Source organism: Eriocheir sinensis, chromosome 38, assembly GCF_024679095.1.
Source record: "Eriocheir sinensis breed Jianghai 21 chromosome 38, ASM2467909v1, whole genome shotgun sequence".
Classification (NCBI taxonomy): domain Eukaryota; kingdom Metazoa; phylum Arthropoda; class Malacostraca; order Decapoda; family Varunidae; genus Eriocheir; species Eriocheir sinensis.
In genome coordinates, this window is record NC_066546.1 from 14,487,592 (window position 1) to 14,515,092 (window position 27,501).

Genomic DNA, 27,501 nt, shown 5'->3' on the forward strand with positions numbered 1-27,501 from the left:
ATTCCTATTATTTCAGCTAAAAAGAATAGTAGTGATAGGTTTGCTAATGGGAAAACAGGGGAAATAATATGGTAGTGACACCAATTAACCCATTACAGCAAAGGAGACAGCACAAGGGCACAAAAAAGCCCGCTACTCGCTGCTCCTGTAAAGAACCCGAAGAGGTGTCCGAAAGAGCAGTCAATTACGTGAGAATTAGCGACACCAATTAACCCATTATACATTTATTTCAGTAGATACCAATTAATCCATTACAGACTTGTTTCAATGTCATGCAATTATGTTATTGGCAAGATCCTGCTGCATATTAGTGTTATATCAACTCCCCTCCATGAACACTTCCACACCTGAAATCAGTCTCCAGGCACCCGGAAGAAGGGTGGCGGCTCAGTCCATGGTTTCTAAGGGCCGCTTTCACGGTCGTTTTGATCATTACAAATGGTGGCGATCGACGCTATAGCATTTCCACGTAAAACTGTCCGATGGGGTAGTGGTGGCTGCGGGGTTAGCTTAGCACCGCAAATTGGCATACACTCTCAACACCTCTCGCTTCCTCTGCAGCCGCCACTACCCCATAGGCCAGTTTCACGTGGAAAACTATAGCGTTGATTGCCGCCATTAGTAACGATCAAAACAAAGTGACTGTGAAAGTGGCCCTAAGGCTACAGTCCCCTACATGACACTACAGAAAGTTGTGTGCAGTTACTGTAGAGGTGAATTAGTTCTAAAGTACTGCTGGAGAATCTGCTGTATTTGTGACAGGAATAGACAGAAACTCTTGGCTTCTGTGAACTAATGAGTATGTACATATATAATAATACTATACTCTTTTAAGTGGCCATTTATGATAACAGGAAAAGTGGTTATATTTTATTCTTTTAACTCCACTTTACATCATATAAATAGATCTCTAACCCATGAGTTATGCCCTACTGAATAAATATCACAGATGAACAAAAACAATCCACTAACCTTGTGACGATGGCGGTGACATAGATTGTTACTAATACTTACAGTGCTCACAGTGGGATGAGAAACTTGGGGTTCCTTAAAACCTAAATGATTTGTGACACACTTGAATGTGTCTTAAATAATTGCATATTACAAAATACCTCATCTGGATAGCTTAATTAAAAGCTACTTCAAATCTGAAGGCTTCATACTATTAATTAGTATCTTTGTAATATACTATAACAACCTTGGTCATGTGATGTTCTGCAGACTTATGATGGTCGTTTTCAGTACAGTATTTTTTAATCCACAGTGATTAAAAAAGAAATTGTTACACATGAGATTCTGTGGACACATCAACTCATTTCACTGCATGTTGTACTTCTTATATGTATGACAGATAGAAGAATATTCTTGTCTTTAAAACAGCAAAATCACATTAGGTAACTGACCAGCACACACTGCACTTTTCATATAGCCTCAACTCTTTAAAAAAATATATGGACTATGCGTACTACCTACAGTCTCCCTGTGGAGGCTGTTTTCAGCACTTGGTCTTGGCACAGCTCACCTTGCTCATGTTCTGCCTGTTCAGCACTTTACAGATGTAGTTCCCCACTTCAATCAGCTTGTCCAGGTCCACCCCCGTCTCTATCTGCAGGCCGTTGAGCATGTACACCACGTCCTCCGTCGCCACGTTCCCCGAGGCACCCTGGGCGTAGGGACACCCCCCGAGCCCGGCCACCGAGGCGTCCACTACACTCACGCCCATCTGAGGACACAAACGCACAAGGTATGAAGCAAGAGTGCAGTCTATTACAACTGACCTCCTAAGCTCTTTTCTCATGCCAAAGGAAGGCATATGAATATTCTAGCTTTTCAGTATAAAGAAAAATGACTATCACATCACCAGGAAAGCAATTTAATCTTTACCAAATAAAGACAACCAAGTTTATCATCCATGAAGCCTGCCTCTTTCCACACATGCATTCAAGGGAGAAGCAAAAAGAGAAAACTAATTAAATAAGTAATGATAAAAAAATATATAACGCAAGGTTAGACCTTAAAATACAAGAGAACATGAAAAAGTGATGCAAAACATGATCAATAACACTGGATGAATACAAAAGAACCTTCATGACAGGATGATAGAAGCTTAAACTTCAAAATGCAACGAGCTGAACTGAGTGAATAATGACAAAAATAAATAAATAAAAAAATGAAATAAATAAATAAATAAATAAAATAAATAAAGAAAGAAACATAGAAAAAGTAGTAAAACTGAGTGTGGAAAAAAAACCCTCTTCACTCAAGGCCCAAAATCCTAGTACCGAGTCACTTGAAGTCTTGAACCCACCTGTATCGCGGTGAGGATGTTAGGCAGCGCTTGGCCGTAGGTGTCGTGGCAATGCACCGCGAGCACATCCGGCGGCAGCACCTTCAGCACCTCCTCCAGCATGGTGCGGGTGCTGCCGGGCGTTCCCACCCCTATGGTGTCCCCGAGTGAGATCTCATAACACCCCATCTCGTACATGGTGTGGGCGACCTGGAGCATCGAAGGACTGTGGCTTAGTTTTTTGATGTGGGGAGTAAGCTGCTGGAACCCCCGACGCCCACCAGTGTCAGGTCACCTTGCAACACTCCCATATGAGGAGGATGAACTCTAATTTCAGTTCTAAAGTATAAATTTAAAATTGTACGAATTCTGCTTATGTCTATTTACCATTTATTTCTGTCACCAGCAAAGTTCTTTTCCATCATTTATTTTTGTTATTTTATTTGAATAGTTACTGCAAATACACACTCGATTTTGTGTGGGGACTCTTTTATGAATTCTAAATTGACAATCATATATCCTGATTTAGAGTAAACTGACATAATAATGTGAAAAAAATCAAGGAAAAAAATAAAATGCAGAAACAAAATTTTTAGGAAATAAAAATGCAGAAACAAAATTTTTAGGAAACAAAATCATGTATGACTGTAAGAAGGCACTGAGCAAAGCCCACCTTAGCCACAGCCTTGGGGTCGACGGGTCCCTCGTATGGGCAGCCACACACACAGGACACGTAGCCCCTGACCTTCACGCCGACACTCTTGGCCGCCTCCATCACGGCCTCAAAGCGCTGCAGAGACTCGGCGATGCTGCAGTTGATGTTCTTCTGGCTGAAGGTCTCCGAGGCAGCCCCGAAGATGGCCACCTCCTCACACCCAGCTTGGTACTGCATATGGAAGGGACGGTTGATTTTACCTACATCGTCACCTTATAACAAAGATAACACAAGGAAACTAGATGATATAAAGAGCCACAACTAAACTGGTGCCTAATTTAGCTCAGCAGTCACAAAGAAACTGGATAATAATAAAAGTAATTTAAACTACTAGGAAAAACACACACACACTCACCGCTGCCTCGAACCCCTTTAGGTTGGGCGTCAGGACAGGATAGGACACCCCACTCAGCCGCTGAATCCCTCGCAGCACCTCAGTGTGGTCGGCCATTTGAGGCACCCACTTGGGCGACACAAAGCTGAGGGTAAAAACTTTGTGTCATGTTGGTGAGAGCTGCAGAAGCAAGGAGACTGTGGGCAAGGACTGAGGGTGGTATTCTCAGACATTGCTGCCTATTACATCAACTATTTCTAAAGGCTGATGGAAGGATTAATGTGGTTTTCTTGAGTGTTTTTCTAGGTTCATGGTATGGAATGAGGGTCACTCTACCACCAGAGTCACAAACGTACCCATGGAAATACCCAGAAATCCTACGAAAGCCTTGATTAATTTGTGTACTTGATAGCAGTAAAGTTTAAGAATGCACAGGAGAGGCAGAATTAAAGAATTGAGAGGATGATTTTAACTCCCTGTGCCAAGTCTCATTGGTTGAAAAGACAGGAATTAAAAACTTCTTGATCATAGGTAGTACTAAGCCGACATTTAGGGTTTCAGGCCAGTAAACTTGGCAGATATTTTGGTGTGGCTCGAGGGCATCATAGGTTCATGAGTTGGAGGGGAGGGTGATGACCACAGCAAGCATACGGAGGTGGGTGTTTTTTTTAATAAGCACTTTTAGGGTCATTTTGAGGCCAATATAGAAAACATCTGGGGGCTATATCCACCCTAGCCCCCCCAGAAAACACTGCCCTGAGCTTGTAGGGGAAGGAATAAAAGACCTGTAAAAGAAAGAGTTAGTGGAGGAAGAGGCAAGGAGGTAACACAGAGGGGAGAAGGAATGAGCTGAGAGTTTCTAGGGGAAGGAATTAAAAAGCTAAGCAAGGAGAAGGGTTGCTGGAAGAGGCAAGGAATTGTCACTGAAGGGAGAGAGAATGAGCCGAGTTTTAGGATTTGTAGGGGAAGGAATTAAAAGACTTGTAAAAGAAGAGTCAGCACAAGAAGAGGCAAGGAGGTGGAAGAAAAGGGACAGGAAATGAGTTACCTTTTTAGGGATGTACGGGGAAGGAATCAAGGGTCATATTCTTTAACATTTCGGCACCTGTTTACCGTTTAATGTTGATGGTGTTTCAGGCCCCAGTCCACCGCCATAGCAGTGCTCCACAGGGCTGCCAACATTATAACATTAATATCAGCACTGAAAGTTGTCCTCAATCCTCATGTTTGTAAAGTCGCAAGCACATACCTGACAAGGCTTTATCAGGAGTTCTGGGCATTTCTACAGGTGGTTTTATGACCCTGGTGGTAATTTGAGCATTCTTCTGTACCATGGACCTAAAAAAACACTCACTGGGCTTTGAAAATAGTTGACGTAGGAGGTGAAAGCGTGTGAATACCGACATAAGGACCTGACCAGAGAGTTAGTGGATTATAAGGCAAGGAGGCGGCACAAAAGGGAAGACGTTCATTACCTGGTTACCTCCACCGCACGATGACCCGCCCTCGCCAGCTTGTTGATAAACTTGATTTTAATGTCAGTGGGCACCAGAGTCTTCTCATTCTGCAGCCCGTCCCGTGGCCCCACCTCAACGATCTTCACCTTCCTCGGGTAGTGTGGCAGCGTCTGGGACCCTCGGATCTGGGAGTAGCAATTGCATGTCACACTCTCGTCTTCAAGCTTAGGGGGGACTTATTAGTTACAGAATTGATCCCTATTTTGCGGGCACAGTCATGAGTGGGATTTTTTTTTTCTTTTTTGCTGTTGAACTGTTTTCTCTAATGTTAAAAAAAACGGCGCAGAAAGAAATCCAACATAAAATCACTGGCGTACTTGTTGAGAGAGAGAGAGAGAGAGAGAGAGAGAGAGAGAGAGAGAGAGAGGTGCATTCTACTAGGAAATAGGCTTTATAAATCAAACCAAACTAGTACTGGAAAGCATTGACAAGGGAGGAGATAACAAGGTTGCAGTGGGGGAGGGGCATACACTAAACTGCGCGCGGCCTCAGTGCTCACCTCCGTCACACAGGCCGCTAAAGATGACTAAGTGCTTGAAAAATGCAAAAAAACACATAATTATATCAAAAGCAATGTTAAAATCAAGACCCCCCCAAAAAAAAACACTGCACCTAGCTGCCTACCTCCAAGTACTGAGAGTTTCCACGAGTCTGCTTGAAAATAAAACGAAGGGGAAATAGATTAGCAATACAGTCGACCTTGCCCCCACCCCGAGTAGGAAGGTATTGCGTCATCTACTTTCATGTCATGCACACACCACGACCCCCGAGCAGCTTGCAGGTATTATTACATCGTCTACTTTCCACTCCTCTCATGCACTAACCACGACTCCCAGGGCGCCGGAACCACCCCAGAAAGACGCAGAGGGAACCCATCCACCTCATACTCACCCCTGGAGTCCCATAGTTCCTGCAGAAGGACTTTAGGGCTGAAAATACGTCGGCCCGGCAGAGTAGCCTGGACATGATGGAGGGAGAGGGTCGTCTGCTGTCTCGGGTCATGGCGCCTCCTCTTCTTCCTCTTCCTCTTGTCTCTTCCCCTTCCTTCCAGCTTCCCGGTCCTCCGAAGGGTTACCTGAGAGTACCTTAAGAGTTAGGGAGCGGCTGTGTGTCGTAGCTGGGCCGTTAAGGCAGTGAGAGAGGTAAAAGAAGGAAGCCCCTGGTCCTCCCATCCCAAGGTCCCAGAGGAAAAAGTGGTTTTGCTCGGGCAGATAACGGCTATTTTTTTTCTTTCTGTGTTTCCTGCATGACCCCCAAGTGTTAGAGAAGGGTTAGTGGGTGAGTTAGTGGAGTAGTTAGTGTATTATACAAGAGACAGGTGAAAAGGAAGCCCCTGAACGTACTAAAAGTGGGATTTACTGAGGCGAGGAACGATATATTTTTTGCTTTCTGTTTCCTGTGTGACCCTCAAGTGTTAGAGAAGGGTTAGTGGGTGAGTTAGTGGAGTAGTTAGTGTAACATGCAAGACAGGTGAGAAGGAAGTCCCTACAGACCCCATTCCCCAAATCCCTCAGAAAAAGTGGGGATATACTGGGACGCGAGGGACGAGATAGTTTGATTTCTTTGTTTCCTATGTGACGTTTAAGTTTTAGAGAAGAGTTAGTGGGTTAGTTAGTGTAGTAATTAATGTACAGTGCAAAAGAAAGGTTAAACAGAAACTCCTACTTTCATTCCCAAGATTCAAGAGGGAAAAAAAGTGGTTTGCTTGGTCAGGTATAAGAGCTAGTATAAGGAGTTATTTTGCTTTCTGCGTTTCCTAAGTGACGTTTAAGTGAAAGAAAAGAGTTAGTGGTTAAGTAAGTGTAATAATTAGTGTATATGCGTAAAATAAGTAAGATATAACTCAAGAGGCAAGTGAACAGGAAGCCTCTAGCCCTTATTTAGCTTTACTTGTTTCCTGTATAACTCTGAGGTGCTAGAGAAGAGTTAGTGGTTGAGTTAGTGTGGTAATTAGTGTGTCATGGTGCAATGTCGGTATGTATTCTTATCAGTGGGATGGAATGGCTGTGATATTTTAACCCACGGGAGAGTTCCACATGACAGGGACGGTTTTCTGCCACATGCTGAGCTGTTTTCTGGCGTGACTCAAGTATACTGCAAAGGGACATTTAGAGGAGGAAAAGGAAGATATAGAAGGGCTGTTTACTAATGTGTTGTTCATATATGAGTAGTGTGTCATTCCTCTATCTCCCAAAAAAGCCATATTCCCAGTTTCAGAGATATCAAGTTTGTATGGGACAGGAAAGGTCTGACTCGATTATACTGCAAAGGGACATTTAGAGGAGGAAAAGGAAGGTTTAGAAGGGCTGTTTACTAATGTGTTGTTCATATGAGTAGTGTGTCATTCCTCTATCTCCCAAAAAAGCCATATTTCCAGTTTCAGAGATATCAAGTTTGTATGGGACAGGAAAGGTCTGACTCGATCATACTGCAAAGGTACATTTAGAGGAGGAAAAGGAAGATATAGAAGGGCTGTTTATTAATGTGTTGTTCATATATGAGTAGTGTGTCATTCCTCTATCTCCCCCAAAAAAGCCATATTCCCAGTTTCAGAGATATCAAGTTTGTATGGGACAGGAAAGGTCTGACTCGATCATACTGCAAAGGGACATTTAGAAGAGGAAAAGGAAGGTTTAGAAGGGCTGTTTACTAATGTGTTGTTCATATGAGTAGTGTGTCATTCCTCTATCTCCCCCCAAAAAAGCCATATTCCCAGTTTCAGAGATATCAAGTTTGTATGGGACAGGAAAGGTCTGACTCGATCATACTGCAAAGGGACATTTAGAAGAGGAAAAGGAAGGTTTAGAAGGGCTGTTTACTAATGTGTTGTTCATATATGAGTAGTGTGTCATTCCTCTATCTCCCCCCAAAAAAGCCATATTCCCAGTTTCAGAGATATCAAGTTTGTATGGGACAGGAAAGGTCTGACTCGATCATACTGCAAAGGGACATTTAGAAGAGGAAAAGGAAGATATAGAAGGGCTGTTTATTAATGTGTTATTCATATGAGTAGTGTGTCATTCCTCTATCTCCCAAAAAAGCCATATTCCCAGTTTCAGAGATGTCAAGTTTGTATGGGACAGGAAAGGTCTGACTCGATCATGCTGCAAAGGGACATTTAGAGGAGGAAAAGGAAGATATAGAAGGGCTGTTTATTGATGTGATATTCATATATGAGTAGTGTGTCATTCCTCTATCTCCCCAAAAAAAGCCATATTCCCAGTTTCAGAGATATCAAGTTTGTATGGGACAGGAAAGTAAAGGTGTGACTTAAGTATATTGCAAAGGAAAATATCAAAGAAAAGGAAGATTTGGAACTGTTAACTAATGTGTTGTTCATATCAGCAAAAACACAATGTCATATTCCCAGTTTCACAGAGATCAAGTTTGTATAGGAAAGGAATTGGTTAAGATTAAGAAGATTAAGATTAAGAAGAAGAGATTAACAAGAGGAAAAGAAGATTAAGAAGATTAGTAAATGAGGTGTAATTACAATAGCAATCTCTTCAAAACAGTAAATAATAAATTACCTCAGATATCAAGGAATTTGCAAACAAGGCGGTTCTAAAACATACAGAGTTTATGGATTTTACTAACATGATTCTGATAGTACACGTATACATGACCCATTGAGTAAGGGATATATATAGGCATCTCCTTCAATGAACACGAGAGAAGTAGACAATTCCTAGCATAAAAGGCATTCATTCCCTGCAGTCTACCCTTTAAAATTAGCTAATACGTCGGGTTTTCACTTCGAGGCCACGTGCAGCTGTAGCGCATATGAACTCATTATTATAGATAGACATATTAATCATCTTTTCAGTTGTCTCCCCACACAGACCCAGCAGCAATACTATCCATTCCCACTATTCTTTCACCTACTGTTAACCTTACCTCCCCTCCTTTACTCTCTGTTTCTTCCCATCCTATCTCTTCTTCCTACCCTTCTTTCCTTACATCCTTTTCTTTCTGACCTCCCTTAAGCCCCGGGTCGAAAACGTTACTATATGAGAAATGGGGTCATGAGAGTATCAAGACACCTCACCACCCGAAATTGACCTCTCTTTTGACCTCTCGTTCTTGTTTCTTTTATTGGAGAAGCGTATAGCGGACTTCTTTGTTACTGCCCTTGTTTTTTGCCCTTGAGCTGCCTCCCTTGATGTAAAAAGATAAACAAATCCACTACTACAAAATCAGAATGGAAGATAAGAACTGCTATGTCTACCCTACATACTTCGAAGGAGCGACGTGGGTGTTTGCAAGAGGAGGAGGAAGAGCACACTGAGGAAGAGAAGGAAGGGCCCCGCCACGCAGAAGGAAAGTATAAAAACAGGAAAGAAACAGCCTGAAAACTTAAGAGGAGGAAGGAACACTGACTGAGGAGGAAAGTATAGGAGGAGAAAAAGATAAAAGGAAAAGAGAAAAAGAGATAGAAAACACAGGAAAGGATATGAAGCGAAAGAAAGCAAACAGTTAGCTCATTGCAGTGGAAAGAAATAGTATATGAAGAAGAGAAAGAAAAATAGAGTAAATGAGATAGACAAAAGAAAGAAAAAAAGGGAGAGAGAAAGAAAACACAGGAAAGGATAAGAGAATTAGAGCAAACAGTTAGGTCAGTGCAGTGGAAAGAAACAGTATATGAAGAAGAGAAAGAGAAATAAGTAAAAGAGAACAAGAAATAATCTTTGTTTTTTGCAGCGCCAGAGAGAGAGAGAGAGAGAGAGAGAGAGAGAGAGAGAGAGAGAGAGAGAGAGAGAGAGAGAGAGCGTCATTAGGTTCCCACACTCTACATACACCTCCCTCTTCTACATTTGTTTGCATTATCGCCCTTCCTTCGTCACGATCTTGCCACGTTGTCATCACCTTCGTATCGACTTCATCGCTTTCTTTCATTAGCTTTCCCCACTCTCCTCCTCCTCCTCCTCTTCTTCCTCCTACTCCTATTCATCCCACAAGCAGACGTTAATTAAATACACAAACAAGCAGAGAGGCAAATAAGGGATGATTATGAACTTGAATAGATGTTAAAATGAAAGAAAACTAAAAATAATTGAAAGAAATAGATATCAAGCAAGACCAATGCATACTACTACTACTACTACTACTACTACTACAGCATAGGTAAGTGTACAGGTGACCGCTGCTCCCCCCCCCACCTCCTTCAACTCAACATTCTTTCTATGCAAATGAAGGGACAGTTTTCCTCCTCGACGTAACCAGCAACAGAGCGATTTCAGGCAAGGGTAAAAAGGTAACGAGAGTAAAAAAAAATAAAGTCAGGAAAAGGTTGAATTTTTCCTTTTTTTTTTTTTTGGGGGGGGGGGGAGGGTAATGTCTGTCTGTCTGTCTGTCTGTCCTGTAGGTTGTTGGGTCGTCATCTCTCTCTCTCTCTCTCTCTCTCTCTCTCTATACATCGAGTTAACACAAGTCGACATAAAGCTCTCTGGCCGCGCATACAACTGTTAAAATTATATCATCCACGCTCTTTACACACACACACACACACACACACACACACAGAGGCAGACACACACTCACCGTATATCCATTCCGAGCCTCGCGCGTAAACAGTATATCATAAGTTACTGAGTTGTTGAAGCGCCCGCTAAGCCGATGCAGCCGACCGTAAACAGTTTATTCCTCGAGTGAGCTACATGAGGTTACGGATAAACAGAGCCCGTCCGTTTGTCTGTTTGTGTGTGTGTTTGGGGGCAAGGGGGGCCAAGGAGGTGCCAGTGACGTCAGTGCCCTATAAGAGGCTGGGAGATGAGGAGGGTGATGAGTTACGGGTGGGCGGTGAGGGCGGGATGAGTGAGGAGGTGGTGATGTTTGGTGATGGGAACGCCGTAGGTTGTGTGTGTGACCTGTTGTCTTCATAGTGTTAGTGGTGGCTGTGGAGTTCCTTGTTAACCACCACTACTACTACTACTACTACTACTACTATTACTACTACTACTACAACTACTACTACTATTACTACACTGCTAAGCCAAAAGGACCCAAGAACGAGAGAACAGAAAGACGAATTCGTAACATGTGACGTGCTTGTAAACGAACGACGTGTGTGTGTGTGTGTGTGTGTGTGTGTGTGTGTGTGTGTGTGCCCGGGGATGGTCGCGACGATATGTTAGTCTGACAGGCTCTCGACGTCTAATCTAACCCAAACACTTGGACTCCTGACGCGGCCGCAATGAGTGTAAATCAGAATCTGTGCAATTTAGTTTAAGCAGGTGTGTGTGTGTGTGTGTTTGTGTGCGTTGGAGAGCTTGTTGGTTCTCTCTCTCTCTCTCTCTCTCTCTCTCTCTCTCTCTCTCTCTCTCTCTCTCTCTCATCTTTAATTGTGGTCATAAATTATCGTCCAAGAGGAAGAATAGTCCCATAATTCATCATATCCCTCGAGTTAACATTTGCCAAGTAATACCAACACCTTTACGGGCCTGTGTGTGTGTGTGTGTGTGTGTAGCCAGCGGGTCGGGCGCGGCGGGAGGACGGTGCAGGCGAGAGGTACCCAAACTTTTATTTACACTGCGATGCTGGTTCCTCCGCGCTGATTATGCGAAATTTGCACGACTGAGAATGCCAAGTTTGCATAGCACGCTCACTTAACTGGCCTCCGCGCGCGTCCCAACCCCTGCCAGCAACCCGCGACTTTGGGCTGCGATAAGGCGGCCTCCGCGTCCCCGCCTTGATTGCCTCTGAAGCTACCCGGAGGTCCACCCTTTACAGTTCACCCCTGAGCCTTGTAGACGTCTGTGGCGTGCCATTTTCTCGTTAAATAAGTGGAAATGAGCGTAGTAAACCTGCAGCATCCAGAGTGGGACGAGGGCGAGGTAAGAAACCGCGACCAATGAGGCTGCGGGCTGGCGCGAGGAGGCGGAGCGAGCAGTCTCTCAACGCTGCCAACACTACATTCATTGTATTTGCCAACTGGCCGCCAGAGAGTGAGGATACACGCCACTTCGGAGGGAGACGCTGTGATTTGCCGTGTCTGGCCGGGCGCCGTGCAGCCGCGAAGTGTCTGGCCTCGCCGTGGACTGGGGGCACGGCGGCGAGTGACATGTGTGCGGGAGAGTGTGCGGGGGCGTGACGCGTCGGGCGTCGAGTCGGGCACACAGGTAGGAGGCGATGTTGGTGGGAGGGCAGGCGTGAGGCAGAACCACTGGCTCGGTGGGCCGCCCTCAGATGCTCAGATAACAGCGGCTCCAGCATGGCGGGGCCCACCACCACCAACACACTCCTGTGGGTGACTGTGGGCGTGTGGGTGGCCTGCTGCTGGCCGCGGGCGTGGGCCGACTACCCCGTGCTCATGTCGCAGGAGCACCCCGGGGGCCCGCTGCGCTGCGAGCCCATCCGCATCAGCGCCTGCATGGACATGGGCTACAACCTGACCTCCATGCCCAACCTGGTGGGCACGGAGCTGCAGAAGGACGCCGAGTCGCGCCTCAACTCCTTCAACCCGCTCATCCAGTACGGGTGTTCGTCGCAGCTGCAGTTTTTCCTGTGCTCCATCTACACGCCCATGTGCACCACGCAGGTGCCCACGCCCATCGGCCCGTGCCGCGACCTGTGCCTCACCGTGCGCGACAGGTGCGCGCCCGTCATGGCCGAGCTGGGCTACCCGTGGCCGGCCTTCCTCAACTGCTCCAGGTTTCCGCCTGAAAACAACGAACAGTACATGTGCATGGAGGGCCCCGGGGAGAAGATGCCGCCCTTCTCACCGCCCACCACTTCCCCGCGCCCGCAGCCGCCGCGCCGCTGCAGCCAGTACGCCCACGCCCACAAGTACCGCTACATTAACGCCACGGGGACCTGCGCGCCGCTCTGCCAGGCCAACATCTCCTTCAGCAGCAACGACAAGTACTTCGCCGGCGTGTGGATGGCCATCTGGGCCGTGGCATGCTTCGCCGTCACACTCTTCACCGTCCTCTCCTTCCTGCTGGACGCCGCCGCCTTCAGGTACCCGGAGCGCGCCGCGGTGCACCTGGCGCTCTGCTACAACCTGGTGTCGGTGGGCTACCTGGTGAGACTGGTGGCGGGGCCAGACCGGGTCACCTGCCACACGGACCAGGACCTGGGGCTCGTGGCGGTGACGGAGGGCGCCCTGCACACCACCTGCGCCCTCGTCTTCCTCCTCCTCTACTACTTCAGCACCGCCGCCTCCGTCTGGTGAGTGGTAGCTACACATCACCATCATCACCATCCTCATCATCATTATTCTCCTCCTCCTCCTCCTCCTCCTCCCCCGCCCACCTGTCCCTGCCGCCTCACTCTCACTGCTCGCATTCTTTGTCAACAAACCTGTTTTTCTCCCTTTAACACCCTGACCCGGGCTGAGTTAACATGTTAAATTACTCCCGCCAGCCACCCACCAGGCCGCCCCGCCGCCACCACCACCACAACAAACATCACCACCACCACCATCATCATCATCATCATTATTATTATTATTATCATCATTATCATTATTATTGTTGCTATGTAAAATTAGTCACCACTGAAATACCATTAGCATACATCTACTACTACTACTACTACTACTACTACTACTACTATTGCTACTACTACTACTACTATTACTACTACTACTACTATCGCTGCTGCTACTATCGCTACTACTACTACTACTGCTACTGCCATAACTTCCCCTCCAGCCCTGTCACCGGCCCTTCCTGGCGCCGTATGGAGAGAGAGAGAGAGAGAGAGAGAGAGAGAGAGAGAGAGAGAGAGAGAGAGAGAGAGAGAGAGGAAAAATAAATAATGCAAAATACAGGCCTTACCCTCCTTCTCCTCCTACTTCTTCTTCGCCTCCTTCAACTCCTCCTCCTCCTCCTCCTCCTCCTTCCAGACCCTGTTGCTATTGGACATTCCCCTCCTTCTTCCCCCTCCTCTCCCTCCCTCCCTCCCTCCTCCACCTCCATATACGGTTTGTAGGTACACGTGCCCGGTCCCTCCCTTCCCTCCACCTCCTCCACCGCCACCCTGATCAGTACCAAGTTAAGGAGATGGAGGAGGAGGAGGAGGAGGAGGAGGAAAATGAAGGGCCGGGAGGATATACAACCGAATACACTTAAAACAATGTGATGCAACTTTTTTTCCTTCCTCCGTGTGTGTGTGTGTGTGTGTGTGTGTGTGTGTGAGAGAGAGAGAGAGAGAGAGAGAGAGAGAGAGAGAGAGAGAGAGAGAGAGAGAGAGAGGGGGTCAATACATACATACATACATATACAGACAGACAGACAGACACTTGAGGCAATGGTGATATCTCTACATTACTTTTTTGTGGAAATTATCTTAATATCAGCAGGAAAAAGCCACTTGATAATACCAGATAAAAAAGTAGGAAGGGGCGAAGTACTTACACGATAACGAAAAGGAGAACGAATATGATAAAAACGAAAAGAAGGAGAGAGAGAGAGAGAGAGAGAGAGAGAGAGAGAGAGAGAGAGAGAGAGAGAGAGAGAGAGAGAGAGAGAGAGAGAGAGAGAGAGAGAGAGAGAGAGAGAGAGAGAGAGAGGAAATTTAAGGAGGGGGGGGGGGCGAAGGGGGGAAGCCTTTTAAGTGTGGGTGGGAGTGTGACAGAAGACTGCTGTAGGCCTGAAGGTGCGGGTTGGTCACGCCCACCAACACCACCTCCACCAACACCACCACAATCACTACCACCACCACCACAATCACTACCACCACTAACAACTCATACATTCAACAATATCACCTCTACTACCACTACTACTACTACTACTACTACTACTACTACTAACTCCGTCAGTCTTTCTCTCACGATATGTTTACGGTTTTCTGGTCTATTTATGCTGCTCAGTCACTGTGTGTGTGTGTGTGTGTGTGTGTGTGTGTGTGTGTGTGTGTGTGTGTGTGTGTGTGCAAAGGGCGCCGACAGCCTTGTTCGGCGCCGCAACAAATCGCTTCTTTTCTCTCTCTCTCTCTCTCTCTCTCTCTCTCTCTCTCTCTCTCTCTCTCTCTCTCTCTCTCTCTCTCTCTCTCCTTTCCTCCATTTCTCCTTCCTCCTCTTCACTTCTATTCTTTCCTCCAATCCGTCTTGCATTCCTTCCTTTCTACCCAATCAGATCACGCCGCCATTTCCTTCTCCCCTCTCGGCTCTTTTTCTTTTTTCCTTTTATATATGTGGACGATAAAATGGGAAACCTGACCAATAAACAGAAGCAGGCGAGAGAGAGAGAGAGAGAGAGAGAGAGAGAGAGAGAGAGAGAGAGGGTGGGGGGGGGGGGGGACAGTCTTGGATATTGGCAGAGACATCAAAGGTCCACCACCACCACTACCTCCACCCCCTCCCCGCTGGACACGTTTTCGTTAATTAAGTTTACAAATCACCCTCGAGTCGTGACGCTATGGTGAGAGCGACGTGGGTCCTGTGTCTCGTGGCGGCAGCGGTGGTGGTGGTGACGGCGGTGGCGGCGAGCCCTGCCTCGAGCCACGGGCCGAAGAAGAGCCCGAGCCCTCGTGTCCCCGCCAGGCCCAAAGGCAAGGGGTTCGCGGGTTCTCAGCGCCGCGCCTCCCTCCGCCCCGTTGACGTGCCTCGTCGCGGTAGATCACGCGTGCCCCGCCGAGCTGAGGGCAAGGCAAGGGCGGAGGTGGAGGATGACCCCGTGCGGCGGATGAAGGGAAAACAAGAGGCGACACGGCGGGAGATGTCCAGAGCGATGGCGGAGTTGGAAGCTCTCGATAAGAAACATGCTGATGCTGATGCGGCGGAGAAGCCTCAGACGCCCGTCACTCACGCAGGACAGGAAGACCAACCGGAGGACAGCCTCGCTCCAAAACCTCACATCTCGTCTCCTCGAGGCGCGTCAGGAGACAGATTTACGCCTGACGCAGTGCCAAATGATCGCGTTAGTTCCCAAGCGGCGCCGGCAGGCCAGTTGTCCTCAGAAACAGCCAAGAATCGCCCTGATAGTAAGGTTAACGATGACCGTTTCACGCCTCCAGCAGGAACGGGCAGCCAAGTGGGCAATGAAGGAATCGAGAATAGTAATTTAGGTTCTGAGAGCAACAGATTCACTCCTGGAGCAGAACAGGAAAGACCTACTCCTAGAGCAGGACGACACGGCTCCTCTTCTGTAAAAAGTAAGTATGCTATTCCCGAAACGGGAAGCAAACGTTTTTCTCCTGATGCAGAAGACAAGGAAGAGTTCTCTCCTGAAGGAGGAGACAACCGCTTTGGCCCTCAGCCAGGCACGACCAATCGCTTGGCTCCTCACGGGGAGACGAAAAACAACCGCTTTACCCCCAGACCCACGCACCAGACCGAGGGAACGATGATCCCGGCCCTGAAAGACCAAAACCAGGCCACTGTGACCCCCGGCGAGGCGGGCAGCGTGACCCCCGGGGCTGAGGGCACGGTGAGCACGGAGCCCCTGTGGCTGGCCTGGTATAACACACAGCCGTGGCGGCAGGAGATCCTCAGCCAGTACGGCGAGGAGGCGCGGCCCTCCAGAGCAGCCTTTGGCCTCTGAGCGACCTCACGTAATGGGTCTTGGCGAGACTTTACTCTTCGGCGGCCGCAGTTCTTACTTGTTTTCTTTAGTCATGTTAACGTGTGTCTTACTGCTTGTTGTTCCTCTGTGATCTTTGAGTGTCCTTTTTACTTCTTCTGATTCTTGTTTTCTTCTAATTTTTGGTACATTTCTTTTCATGCAGTTCAGCGGAGATTTAAAGGTTCATTGTCTCCTGTGTTGCTCTTCGTGTCCTCATTGTTTGTTTGTTCGTCAGCTTTACGCAGCGTTGCCAAATTATCGTACTCATCGCATTGTATTGTCGTAGTTTCGGACCGATAACTACGGCAAAAAGAAAAAAAAGAGCATCAATAAATAACAGCTTTAACGCTAACTTTAATTTTCTATCGTTATTTGTGCAGGTACGAGAGTTTGAGGCTTAAAAATGATAAATACAATGTGGTGAATACGATAATCTGGCAAAGGAGGCAACTCAAGGTAAAAAAACAACAACAAATAACAAGAAATAAAACAACAACAACAGCAACAACAAAAATACTAAGCACATTCTTGACTGATTCCTGTTTTCTACGCGTTCAGTTTTCATTCCCAGGAGCCACACACTATTTTTTTTTCTTCAGCAACTATTAAAATTCACAAAGACATGGCAAGTTCTCGTAGACAGAAGTTTAACACTGATCCCTTCGACTACATCCAGGTGCTTAAGATGACAAGGAGGAGGAAACGAAGAAAGAAGAGGAGGAGGAGGAGGAGGAGGAGGAGGAGGACAAAGAGAGAAGGCAAGCAAGCAAAAAATAAACGCAGAAAAGTATGAAAGAAAAAGATAAACGGATTTGGATTTATCGGTGGAAAGAAAAAAAAGAAATGAAAAGGAATGAAGGAAAGAAGAATGGATGAGTAGAAGATTGAAGAAAGAAGAAGGTGAGAGGAGGAGGAGGAGGAGGAGGAGGAGGAGGAAGAGGAGGAGGTGGAAAAGCAACAGACAATGGACAGCGAAGACAAGGAACAAGAAAGGGAGGAGGAAAAACAAGAGAAAAGGGAAGTAGGGAAAGTAGGAGAGAAAGAAGAGAAGGAAAAGGAGGAGGAAAAGCGATAGTAATATAAAGAGGAAGAGAAGGAAGAGGTTAAGGAATAAAAGGAAGAAGAGGAGGAGGAAGAAAAGGAGGAAAAGGAGTGTTAGAATGAAGAGAAAGGGAAGAGAGAAGGAAGAGGAGGAAGAGAAGGAGTGAAAGGAAGAGGAAGAGGAAAAGAAGGAATAAAGAGGAACAAAAGCAAGAGGAGGAGGAAGAGGAGAAGGAATGAAAGAAGGAACGAGAAGATGAAGAGGAGGAAGAGCACGAATAGAAGAAGGAAGAAGAGGAGGAGGAGGAGAAGGTATAAGAGGAAGAACAAAAAAAGAGGAGGAGGAGGAGGAGAAGGCATAAAAGGAGAAACTGGAGGAAGAAGATGAGAAAGAATAAAGAGGAGGAGGAGGAGAAGGAGGAGGAGGAGGAGGAGGATGCAAGGGTAGGTATAGACGTCAGAGGGTTGACCACACGATAAATCTTCAATGTTCATGAATTTTACATCAGGGGTTCGGAGGAGCATCGTTCGTACTGGTGGTGGTGGTGGTGGTGGTTATGTCAGGGCTCCGGTTGAATGGTTGTGGTAATATTGGTGGTTGTGGTGGTGATGGTTGTGGTTATAGTAAGGGTTGTGGTGGTGATGGTGGTTTAAGATGGTTGAGTTAAAGGATTTCACTATAGGGGCTTCGGTTATGGTGGTGGTGGTGGTGGTGGTTGTGGTGGTGGTGAGGCAAAGACCATGTTGTTGCTTCATAATAAAGACGAATATTAAGTTAGATTATTAATGTTTTTTTATTTATTTATTTACCCATTTATATTTTCTGCTTTCTGAGGCGATTTTGGTATGGCAGTAAATGTGAAGTTCGTCGTAAACAAACTCCAACAAACAGCCGGTCGGTCAGCATAACAAACAAACAAACACACAAACAAAGAATTAGTTACTTAAAAAAGAAAACTACGATAAGGATTGAATGCATACACACAAAACTACACACACATAAATACATACGCACATGAAAAATAATTACGTACACAGAGAAATACATACTCAGAAAATAAATACGCACATACGAAACTGCATACACACAAAAAAATAAATACGTACACACAAAAAATAAATACGTACACAAAAAATAAATACGTACACACAAATACGTACACACAAAAAAAGTATAATTGAGGTACTTTTTGTGAATGTGTGATGGGCTGAACAGATGAGAAAGAAGGGAAAGGGAGAGTACACACACACACACACACACACACGCACACACACACACACACACACACACACACACACACACACACACGCACCTATCTATTTATCTGGCGAGAGATAGACATCAACACACAATAGGTTCAATAACTCATCTTAAGAAGACTCACCCACCAACCATCTCTCTCTCTCTCTCTCTCTCTCTCTCTCTCTCTCTCTCTCTCTCTCTCTCTCTCTCTCTCTCTCTCTCTCTGTGTGTGTGTGTGTGTGTGTGTGTATGAGATTGCGGTTGTATTCCATGTGCAATTCTCGACCCATTCCTTCCTCCCTCCCTCCCTCCCTCCGTCTCTCCCTCCAGACACCTGAGGAATGGGTTCTTACCTGCATATTGAAGGGACACGCACCTGGTTTCATTAATTGCCATTTGTAGGTGAAGGGGATACCTGTGTGTGTGTGTGTGTGTGTGTGTGTTAGTGATTCAGAAACGCAGGACACGTTCATAAAGTAAAAATTAAAATAGCGTGTTCAAACTAGATAATTAAGCGAAGACAGGTACAAAACGCGATGTGAAAAAGGGCGAGAGATTGCAGGAACGATAACGGTAATAATAATAATAATAATAATAATAATAATAATAATAATAATAATAATAATAATAATAATAATAATAATAATAATAATAATAATAATAAAAATAATAGATGCAGTTACTTATCATCATTTAAGAACATTGTACTCATAAATGTCCTTCTTTCTTTTGTAAATTCTGCGTGAAATAAGAATTTTGTCTTTTTTTTTTTTTTTTGGTCTTTACATTTTAACATTTGTCGAAGTTTCTTTCATACAAGTCATGTGTGTGTGTGTGTGTGTGTGTGTGTTGAGTTATGATTGGCTGATGGCAGGGTGTATCAGATGCTCTCTCTCTCTCTCTCTCTCTCTCTCTCTCTCTCTCTCTCTCTCTCTCTCTCTGGATCCTGCTCTGAACCTTGAGAGTGATGGGAAGATTGATGTGGGTGTGTCTCTCTCTCTCTCTCTCTCTCTCTCTCTCTCTCTCTCTCTCTCTCTCTCTCTCTCTCTCTCTCTCTCTCTCACAGCAATAGTAGTAATAGTAGTAGTAGTAGTAGTGGTAGTAGTAGTAGTAGTAGTAGTAGTAGTAGTAGTAGTAGTAGTAGTAGTAGTAGCAGCAGTAGGAACAAGCACTGATAGATGGGCGATAAGATAGGGGGTTTAAGATAGTGGTTTACGACAGGCTATACAGGTAGGGCAACAGAGGATTGGATCGTGTTTAAGATAGCGAATATTAGAGGCTTATGACACTGGCTTGTTAGGTTAGTGTTGGGACATGTACCGTACCCTTGTTCTTAAACGTCCCATTACGAATATTTATCAAGGCCAAGGAGAAGATTAGCCAGGTTCTTTTTAATGATTTTTCCGCTCATGGTGCAAAATCGTGTAAAAACTGTCTCGGAACTTCAACGAGAGGCTCTTCAAACAGGGGAAATGAGGCGAGGAGGAAAAGGAGGAGGAAGAGGAGGAAAACTAGAATGGAAAGAGAGGGAGGAAGAGGAGAGAGAGAAGAGTTGGGATAGATGATGGTGGGAGAAGGAGGAGGAGGAGGAAAACTAGAATGAAAAGAGGAAGGAAAAGAAAGAGAAGAGTTGCAATAGATGACGGTGAAGGAGGAGGAGGAGGAGGAAAACTAGAACATAAAGGAGGAAAAGGAGAAAGAATAAAGGAAAGAAATGGGATAGAAGGAAGAGGATTCAGAATAAGGAGCAGGAGAAGATGACTGAAGCGGAGGTTGAGTAAAAAGTAAATTGGATTGTGTGTAAATAAAGTTCGAAAAAAAGTAGAAGTAAAGTTTATTAAGATATTGTTGTAAAATGTGCGGTTTTGTAATATATGACTTTTTTGTGTGGGTGTAGTATAAGTGGTTAATTTTACACACACACACACACACACACACACACACACACACACACACACACACACACACACACAACCCTCCACTTTCACATGTCAAAATACGGCCACAACCTCACCCCAGAATGACCCTAAACACACACACACACACACACACACACACACACACACACACACAAACACACGAACGGTAACTCTCTCTCTCTCTCTCTCTCTCTCTCTCTCTCTCTCTCTCTCTCTCTCTCTCTCTCTCTCTCTCTCTCTCTCTCTCTAAACGCTTCTTATAAGACTTAAACGTTGACAAAAACGTTTCCCAGACTTGGTTCATTTTAGTCCCAAAGGAGTCTGGGGAACCTCAACTTCTCTCCCTCCTCCTCCTCCTCCTCCTCCTCCTCCTCCCGACCCCCGGAGAGAGAACAAGGAAGAGGAAGAGAGGGAGAAAGAGGGTGAGTTAGTAGAGGTAAGAGAGGGAGAGACAGGGGAGAGGCAAAGTGGAGAGATGGAGATAAGAGAAGTGAAGGAGGAGGAGGAGGAGGATAAAGAGGCCTGAAGGAGTGGAGGAAGAGAAGAGGAATGAAGACAAGGAAGAAAATGTTTAAAGGTGATAAGGACGATGAAAGGGAAAGGGTGATTTTTGTTTTCCTCTTTTCCTCTTAAATTTTCCTCCTCCTCCTCTTCTTCATTATTCTTTCTCCTCTTCTCTTCTCTTACCATTTATGATTTCTCCTTATTCCTCTTTACTCTTTTTCCCTCTCCTCTAATTCCTCCTTTTCTTCTTTTTTTCTTCGCCTCCTCCACCTGTTTCCTTTCTATACTCTTGGTTTTCCTCTTCCTTCCTCTGAGTCTTCTTCTCTTCTCCTCCCCCTCCTCCTCCTCTTATTCCGCTTACTCCATCTATATACTATCTCTTCTCTTTCTCCCTTTCCTCCTCCTTCTTCACCATTATCCCAGCTCTTCTCTTTCTCCTTTCCTCCCTCTCTTTATATTCTCCTAGTTTTCCTCCTCATCCTTCTCCTCCTCCTCCACTGTCTATTCCAGCTCTTCTCCTCCTCCTTCTCCTCCTCCTCCAGCTCTTCTCTTTCTCCTTTTCTCCCACTCATTACATTCTCCTTTTCTTCCTCCTCCCCTTTCTCCTCCTCCTCCACTGTCTATTCCAGCTCTTCTCCTCCTTCTCCTCCTCCTCCAGCTCTTCTCTTTCTCCTTTCCTCCCTCTCTTTACATTCTCCTCCTCCTCCTCCTCCTCCTCCTCCTCCTCCTCCTCCTCCTCTTAATCATCGTGCTTGTTCTACGTAAGAGTAAAATATATCGGTGTTTTGTCTTGCCTACTTTTTTCCCCGTTCAGGTTCATGCAGAGAAATTGGCTTGTTATTAGTATCTTCCTGTAGGCGGAGACCATTATCGGAATTACCTGTGTGTGTGTGTGTGTGTGTGTGTGTGTGTGTGTGTGTGTGTGAGGAAGGATTGGCGAAGGCTTGGCGAGAAATCAGAGGAAATATATATAAAGGGGGGAGATATTTTTTTTTCTCTCTCTCTCACTCTCTCTCTCTCTCTCTCTCTCTCTCGTGGTTGGTGTTGAGATTGAGGTAATTTTTTTTTGTGTGTGTTTTTCTTATGTTCTTATTTGCTTGCTTTTTTTTTTTTTTTTTTTTGGCCTGAGTACAAAGCGAGGTTGTAATGTTTTTTTTTTAACCTGAAGTACGGCTATTAACTCTCTCTCTCTCTCTCTCTCTCTCTCTCTCTCTCTCTCTCTCTCTCTCTCTCTCTCTCTCTCTCTCTCTCTCTCTCTCTCTCTCTCTCTCTCCACACGCACACACACAAACAAAGCTCTCTCCTCCTCAATTTCCTTCTTCTCCTCCTCCTTCTCCTTCTTTTTCTCCTATTCCTTCTTCTTCTTCTCTCCTCCTTCTCCTCTTCCTCCTTCACTTGACTGGTTGATGATCACGAGTCCAACAGGCGATCAGACCATGGGCGAAACACATAGACACACACATACACAAAACATTAGGCAGACACACTCGATAACATTCGTGCAGGGCGGCCGCGTGTCCCTCCCGGGCGCGTATCGGCAAAGGGATCTTGTTTATTTTGAGTTTAATAGTTTTTACGAGCCCTCGAGGCGGCTCCGATCCCCCACGAGAAGGGTTGAATGCCTCTCTTCTGATGCTCGTGTTACTTATTGCTTCTATTACGCGTTTGAGGGAGTAAGGAGGATGACCGGAGAACGAGGAGGATTTGAAGTGGAGCAGAAAGAAAGGACGATTAGAGAAGGAGGAGGAAGAGAGGAAGAGGATTTGAAGTGGAGGAGAAAGAACGGATAATTAGAGAAGGAGGAGGAAGAGAAAAAAGAGGATTTGAAGTGGAGGAGAAAGAAAGGAGGAGGAAGAGAGAAAGAGGATTTAAAGTGGAGGAGAAAGAAAGGAGGAGGAAGAGAGAAAGAGGATTTGAAGTGGAGGAGAAAGAAAGGAGGAGGAAGAGAGAAAGAGGATTTGAAGTGGAGGAGAAAGAAAGGAGGAGGAAGAGAGAAAGAGGATTTGAAGTGGAGGAGAAAGAAAGGAGGAGGAAGAGAGAAAGAGGATTTGAAGTGGAGGAGAAAGAAAGGAGAATTAGAGGAGGAGGAGGAAGAGAGGAAGAGGGAGAGGAGTAGGAAGTGGAGGAAAAGGAAGATGTGGTCGTCATTAAAGAGGAAGAAGAGAAGGATAAAGAGGAAGTGGAGGAAGAAGAGAGAGAGAGAGAGAGAGAGAGAGAGTTATCTGCTAATCTCGCGAGGGGTAACTTTAGGAGATTGTTGTAATTGTTTTTATTATCTGCTGTCACCGTTACTTAGGGCACGGCCGTATATAAGTGTTCTCTCTCTCTCTCTCTCTCTCTCTCTCTCTCTCTCTTCCTTATTCTTCTTCCACCTCTTCCTCTTCCTCCTTAACCACGACCTCCTCTTCTTCCTCCTCCACTTTTTACTCCTCTTCTTCTACCTCCAATCATCTTCCTTTCTTCTTCTTCTTCCACTACAGATTTACTCTCTCTCTCTCTCTCTCTCTCTCTCTCTCTCTCTCTCTCTCTCTCTCTCTCTCTCTCTCCATTGTTTTCTTAGGTGCATTCCATCATTAAACGAAAACACACACACAAAAAAACATCACCACCACCACCACCACCATCACCACCACCACCACCACCATCACCACCACCACCACCACCATCACCACCACCACCACCACCAGCAATAACACAATCACATCACGTTCCCCCATAAAATAACATCACCAATATATATAAAAAGAAAAAAAATCAAGGGTAAAAACATGATACTCTATGATCTTACACATCCACTGGGCAGCAAACACCTAACCCACGCAGGGACACAAGCCACAGGGGTTCGTAGGGGCGAGAATTCCGGGGTCGGGGAAGGGGAGTGTCGGTCTTGGGGTTGATGGCGTCCGGAGAGGGTGCAGGTTGGGGCCATTACCAATTTTCCACGGTAAAATTTAATGCGCCACAGCACTTGTACGCCCGAGGGAAGATTCCTGGCGTTATTGGTAATACTGCGTGTGTGTGTGTGTGTGTGTGTATGTGTGTGTGTGTGTAAAAACGATATGTATGTTTGTGTTCAATTTTCAAACACACTCGCTCTCTCTCTATCTCTTTCTACACACACACACACACACCACACATATGCACCCTTCTCTCTCTCTCTCTCTCTCTCTCTCTCTCTCTCTCTCTCTCTCTCTCTCTCTCTCTCAGACTGCTTCCTCCACCCACACCTTTGTCCCTCCCTTTCCTCCCTCCCTCCCTCCCTTTTTTCTCTCACAAGTCCCTTTCTTCCTTCCCTCTCCTCCTCACTCTCCTCTCTCCTCCCTCTTTCTCTCTCTCTCTGGCACCATTGTCCCTCCATTGTCCTTTTTCTCACCACACACACACACACACACACACACACACACACATACACACGTTCGTCATCTTAACGTACACTCATTGCCTCCTCCTCCTCCTCCTCCTCCTCCTACTACTACTACTACTACTACTACTACTACTACGACTACTACTACGACTACTACTTATGTATGTTGAAGGCTACATAGACAAACCGGAAATTCAAGTGGAAGAGAGGAGAGGAAAGGAAAAAGGGAAGGAAGGAAGGAAGGAAGGTCGTAGGAAGTAAAGAGAGGAAGGGAAGGAAGAGGAAAGGGAGATATAAAAAAGGAGGAAAGAGAGGAAAGGCAATCAGTCATGCATTAAAGAAAGGAAGGAGGAAAGGGAAGAGAGGAAGAGGAAGGGAAGGGAAGGGAAGAGAGGAAGGAGGAAAAAATATGAAAAGGTCAACATTTGGAGAGGAAGTAAGAGGCAAAAACACATAAAAAACACGAGAGAGAGAGAGAGAGAGAGAGAGAGAGAGCGCGTCAGTCATTTCTCCTCCCCCCTCCTGTACCTTCCCACCGTTAATGGTCTGTCTGTTGTTAGGACGATAACCCACCATGCACCGTGAGAGAGAGAGAGAGAGAGAGAGAGAGAAACAAACATACAAACAGGGAGACTGACAGACATATAAGCAGATTAAGACGGATACCCCTTAACACACACACACACACACACACACACACACACACTAACAAGCCGAGTGATAAAGAAAATGGAAAGTAAGAATGCAATAAAGAAAACGAGAAGACAGTAAAGTTAATTGATGAGATATAAACAAAGATACATTAAATTAAATACACTCCACTTATCACCACCATCATCACCACCACCATCACCACCACCATCACCACCATCATCACCACCACCATCACCACCACCATCACCACCACCATCTTAAAATACATGCTATTCCACTCCTTCCCTCCCCTTTCCTTCCTCTCCTTTCTTTTCCCTTCCCTTCCCTTTCCTTCCTATCCTCTCCCTTCCCTTCCCTTCCTTTCTCCTCTCCCCTCCCTCATGTCATTCCATTCCTTATCTCCCCTTTCTTTTCCCTTCCCTTTCCTTCCTTTCCTTTCTTTTCCCTTCCCTTTCATTCCTCTCCCTTCCCTTCTCCTTCACTCCCATCCCATCCCTTGCACTTCTTTATTTTCCTTCCCTTCTCTTCCTCTCCTTTCCTTCACCTTCCCTTCTTCCCTTCCCTTCTCCCTCACTTCCATTTATCCTTCTCACTCTTTCCCTTCCCTCCCTTTTCTTCCTTTCCTTTCCTTTCCCTTCCCTTCCCTTCCCTTCCCGTCTCTTCCTTTCCTTTCCCTTCCCTTCCCTTTTACTCCATTCTATCCTCTGTCCTTCCCTTCCTTTCCCATCTCTAATTTCAACTTCATCCCTACCCCACCTTCCCTTCCCTTCCCTTCCTTTCCTTTCCTACACTTTCCCTTCCCTTTTCTCTCTCCCTCTATCCTGTCCCTTCTTCCCTTCTTCCAACCTCATCATTAGCCCACCTTCCCTTCCCTTCCTCCCCCCCCCCCCCTGTTATTTATACGGTGTCTCAGTGATATTAACGAGGTGGAAGGCGCCCCTGGGGTTGTTTACTGTTCACCTGTGGGTTTATATTGCACGTATTACCTGGCGTGTGTGTGTGTGTGTGTGTGTGTGTGTGTGTGTGTGTGTGTGTGTGTGTGTGTGTGTGTGTGTGTGTGTTGTTTATTACCTGTTGATTGTTTTTTGTTTGTGTGATGAATGTTGATAAGTGTCTAAAACTGTGCTACTACTACTACTACTACTACTACTACTACTATTTTCCTCCCACTACTATCGTCATCATCATCTATCATAAGAGGGAGACGACCAATACTACTACTACTACTACTACTACTACTACTGATGATGATGATGATGATGGTAGTGGTGGAGGATTCGCATTCCTTCCTCCTGATGACAATTTTATTCATTAATTCACTGCATTTGTGTCTCGTGTATGCCACCTGTTCCTTTCTCGTCCCTGGTGGTGGTGGTGATGATGGTGGTGGTGGTGAGGATAGTGAGGGGTAGTACTGTAGTGGTGGTGTTGTTCTTAGTGATGATAATAACAGTGGTGGTGGTGATGAAGGTGGTGGTGGTGGTGGTGATAGAGATGGTGATGACGATGTTCTTCCCGTCACTGTATTAGCCTTTCATAACCTTCATCTTCCCTTTATAATGAGGTGATGGTGATGATGATGGTGATGATGGTGGTAGTGGTGGTGATGATGAGATGGTGATGACGATGTTCTTCCCGTCACTATATTAGCCTTTCATAACCTTCATCTTCCCTTTATAATGAGGTGATGGTGATGATGATGGTGGTGATGGTGTTGCTTCCTCCTCCTCATTATCTCTTGGTGTCATTACATTACCATTTCAAATCCTTCATCTTCCTTCTTTGGGGGAAATCTATTTTTTCCTCTTTTTTTCTTTCTTCGTATTTGTCTCATTTCGTCTTCCCCGTGTTTCTCGTCAGGTCTTAATGTCGCCTCGTCTACGCCTCCACAAGCCATTTCCTGTAATCTTCCTTCATTAACTTCTATGTCCTTCTCCTTGGTAGCTACAGTCCGTCTCTTTCTTGGTTTCTTTGTTTTATTATTGTATTCTCCTTCATTAACTTCTATGTCCTTCTCCTTGGTAGCTACAGTCCATCTCTTTCCTGGTTTGTTTGTTTGTTTATTGTATTCTCCTTCATTAACTTCTATGTCCTTCTCCTTGGTAGCTACAGTCCATCTCTTTCTTGGTTTGTTTGTTCGTCTATTGTATTCTCCTTCATTAACTTCTATGTCCTTCTCCTTGGTAGCTACAGTCCATCTCTTTCCTGGTTTGTTTGTTTGTTTATTGTATTTTCCTTCATTAACTTCTATGTCCTTCTCCTTGGTAGCTACAGTCCGTCTCTTTCTTGGTTTGTTTGTTTGTTTATTGTATTCTCCTTCGGTATCCTTCATTTCCTTCCATTAGTCTTCGTTTCCTCATCCTCCTCCTCTATTACGGTCTAACTCCTTCCTCCATCAAAACCGTAACAGCCA

The 27,501-nt window shown here is 45.6% G+C and overlaps 2 protein-coding genes across 3 annotated transcripts in view; one reads left to right on the forward strand and one right to left on the reverse strand.

The window, feature by feature from the left end:
* Positions 1-422: 422 nt before the first annotated feature.
* On the reverse strand, positions 423-6,034 carry LOC127008725 (hydroxymethylglutaryl-CoA lyase, mitochondrial-like). Of its 2 annotated transcripts, XM_050881082.1 has the most exons (7): positions 5,745-6,034; positions 5,478-5,504; positions 4,812-4,978; positions 3,358-3,481; positions 2,961-3,173; positions 2,309-2,497; positions 423-1,723 (listed from the first exon to the last, which is right to left on the reverse strand). In XM_050881082.1, the coding sequence occupies exons 1-7, from the start codon at positions 5,853-5,855 to the stop codon at positions 1,496-1,498; spliced, it is 1,059 nt and encodes a 352-aa protein (XP_050737039.1). In that variant the 5' UTR covers positions 5,856-6,034; the 3' UTR covers positions 423-1,495. The 2 variants fall into 2 exon arrangements, with proteins under 2 accessions (XP_050737039.1, XP_050737040.1); XM_050881083.1 differs by lacking the exon at positions 5,478-5,504 and having other exon boundaries at positions 5,745-6,030.
* A 5,209-nt stretch (positions 6,035-11,243) lies between these two features.
* The window catches only part of LOC127008728 (frizzled-4-like), a 33,878-nt gene continuing 17,620 nt past the window's right edge, over positions 11,244-27,501 (forward strand). The window contains exon 1 of the mRNA XM_050881085.1: positions 11,244-13,022. Coding sequence (XP_050737042.1) covers positions 12,064-13,022 — 959 coding nt within the window. The 5' untranslated portion in view covers positions 11,244-12,063. The remainder of the gene's footprint in view (positions 13,023-27,501) is intronic.

Excerpts from the sequence above, each read along its gene's own strand:
- LOC127008725 (XM_050881082.1), bottom strand. The coding sequence starts at position 5,855 with ATGACCCGAGACAGCAGACGACCCTCTCCCTCCATCATGTCCAGGCTA. Across the intron at positions 3,482-4,811 it reads CGTGCGGTGGAGGTAACCAG|CTTTGTGTCGCCCAAGTGGG; the intron begins GTAATGAACGTC and ends TTTTACCCTCAG. Across the intron at positions 2,498-2,960 it reads ACCCCAAGGCTGTGGCTAAG|GTCGCCCACACCATGTACGA; the intron begins GTGGGCTTTGCT and ends TCGATGCTCCAG.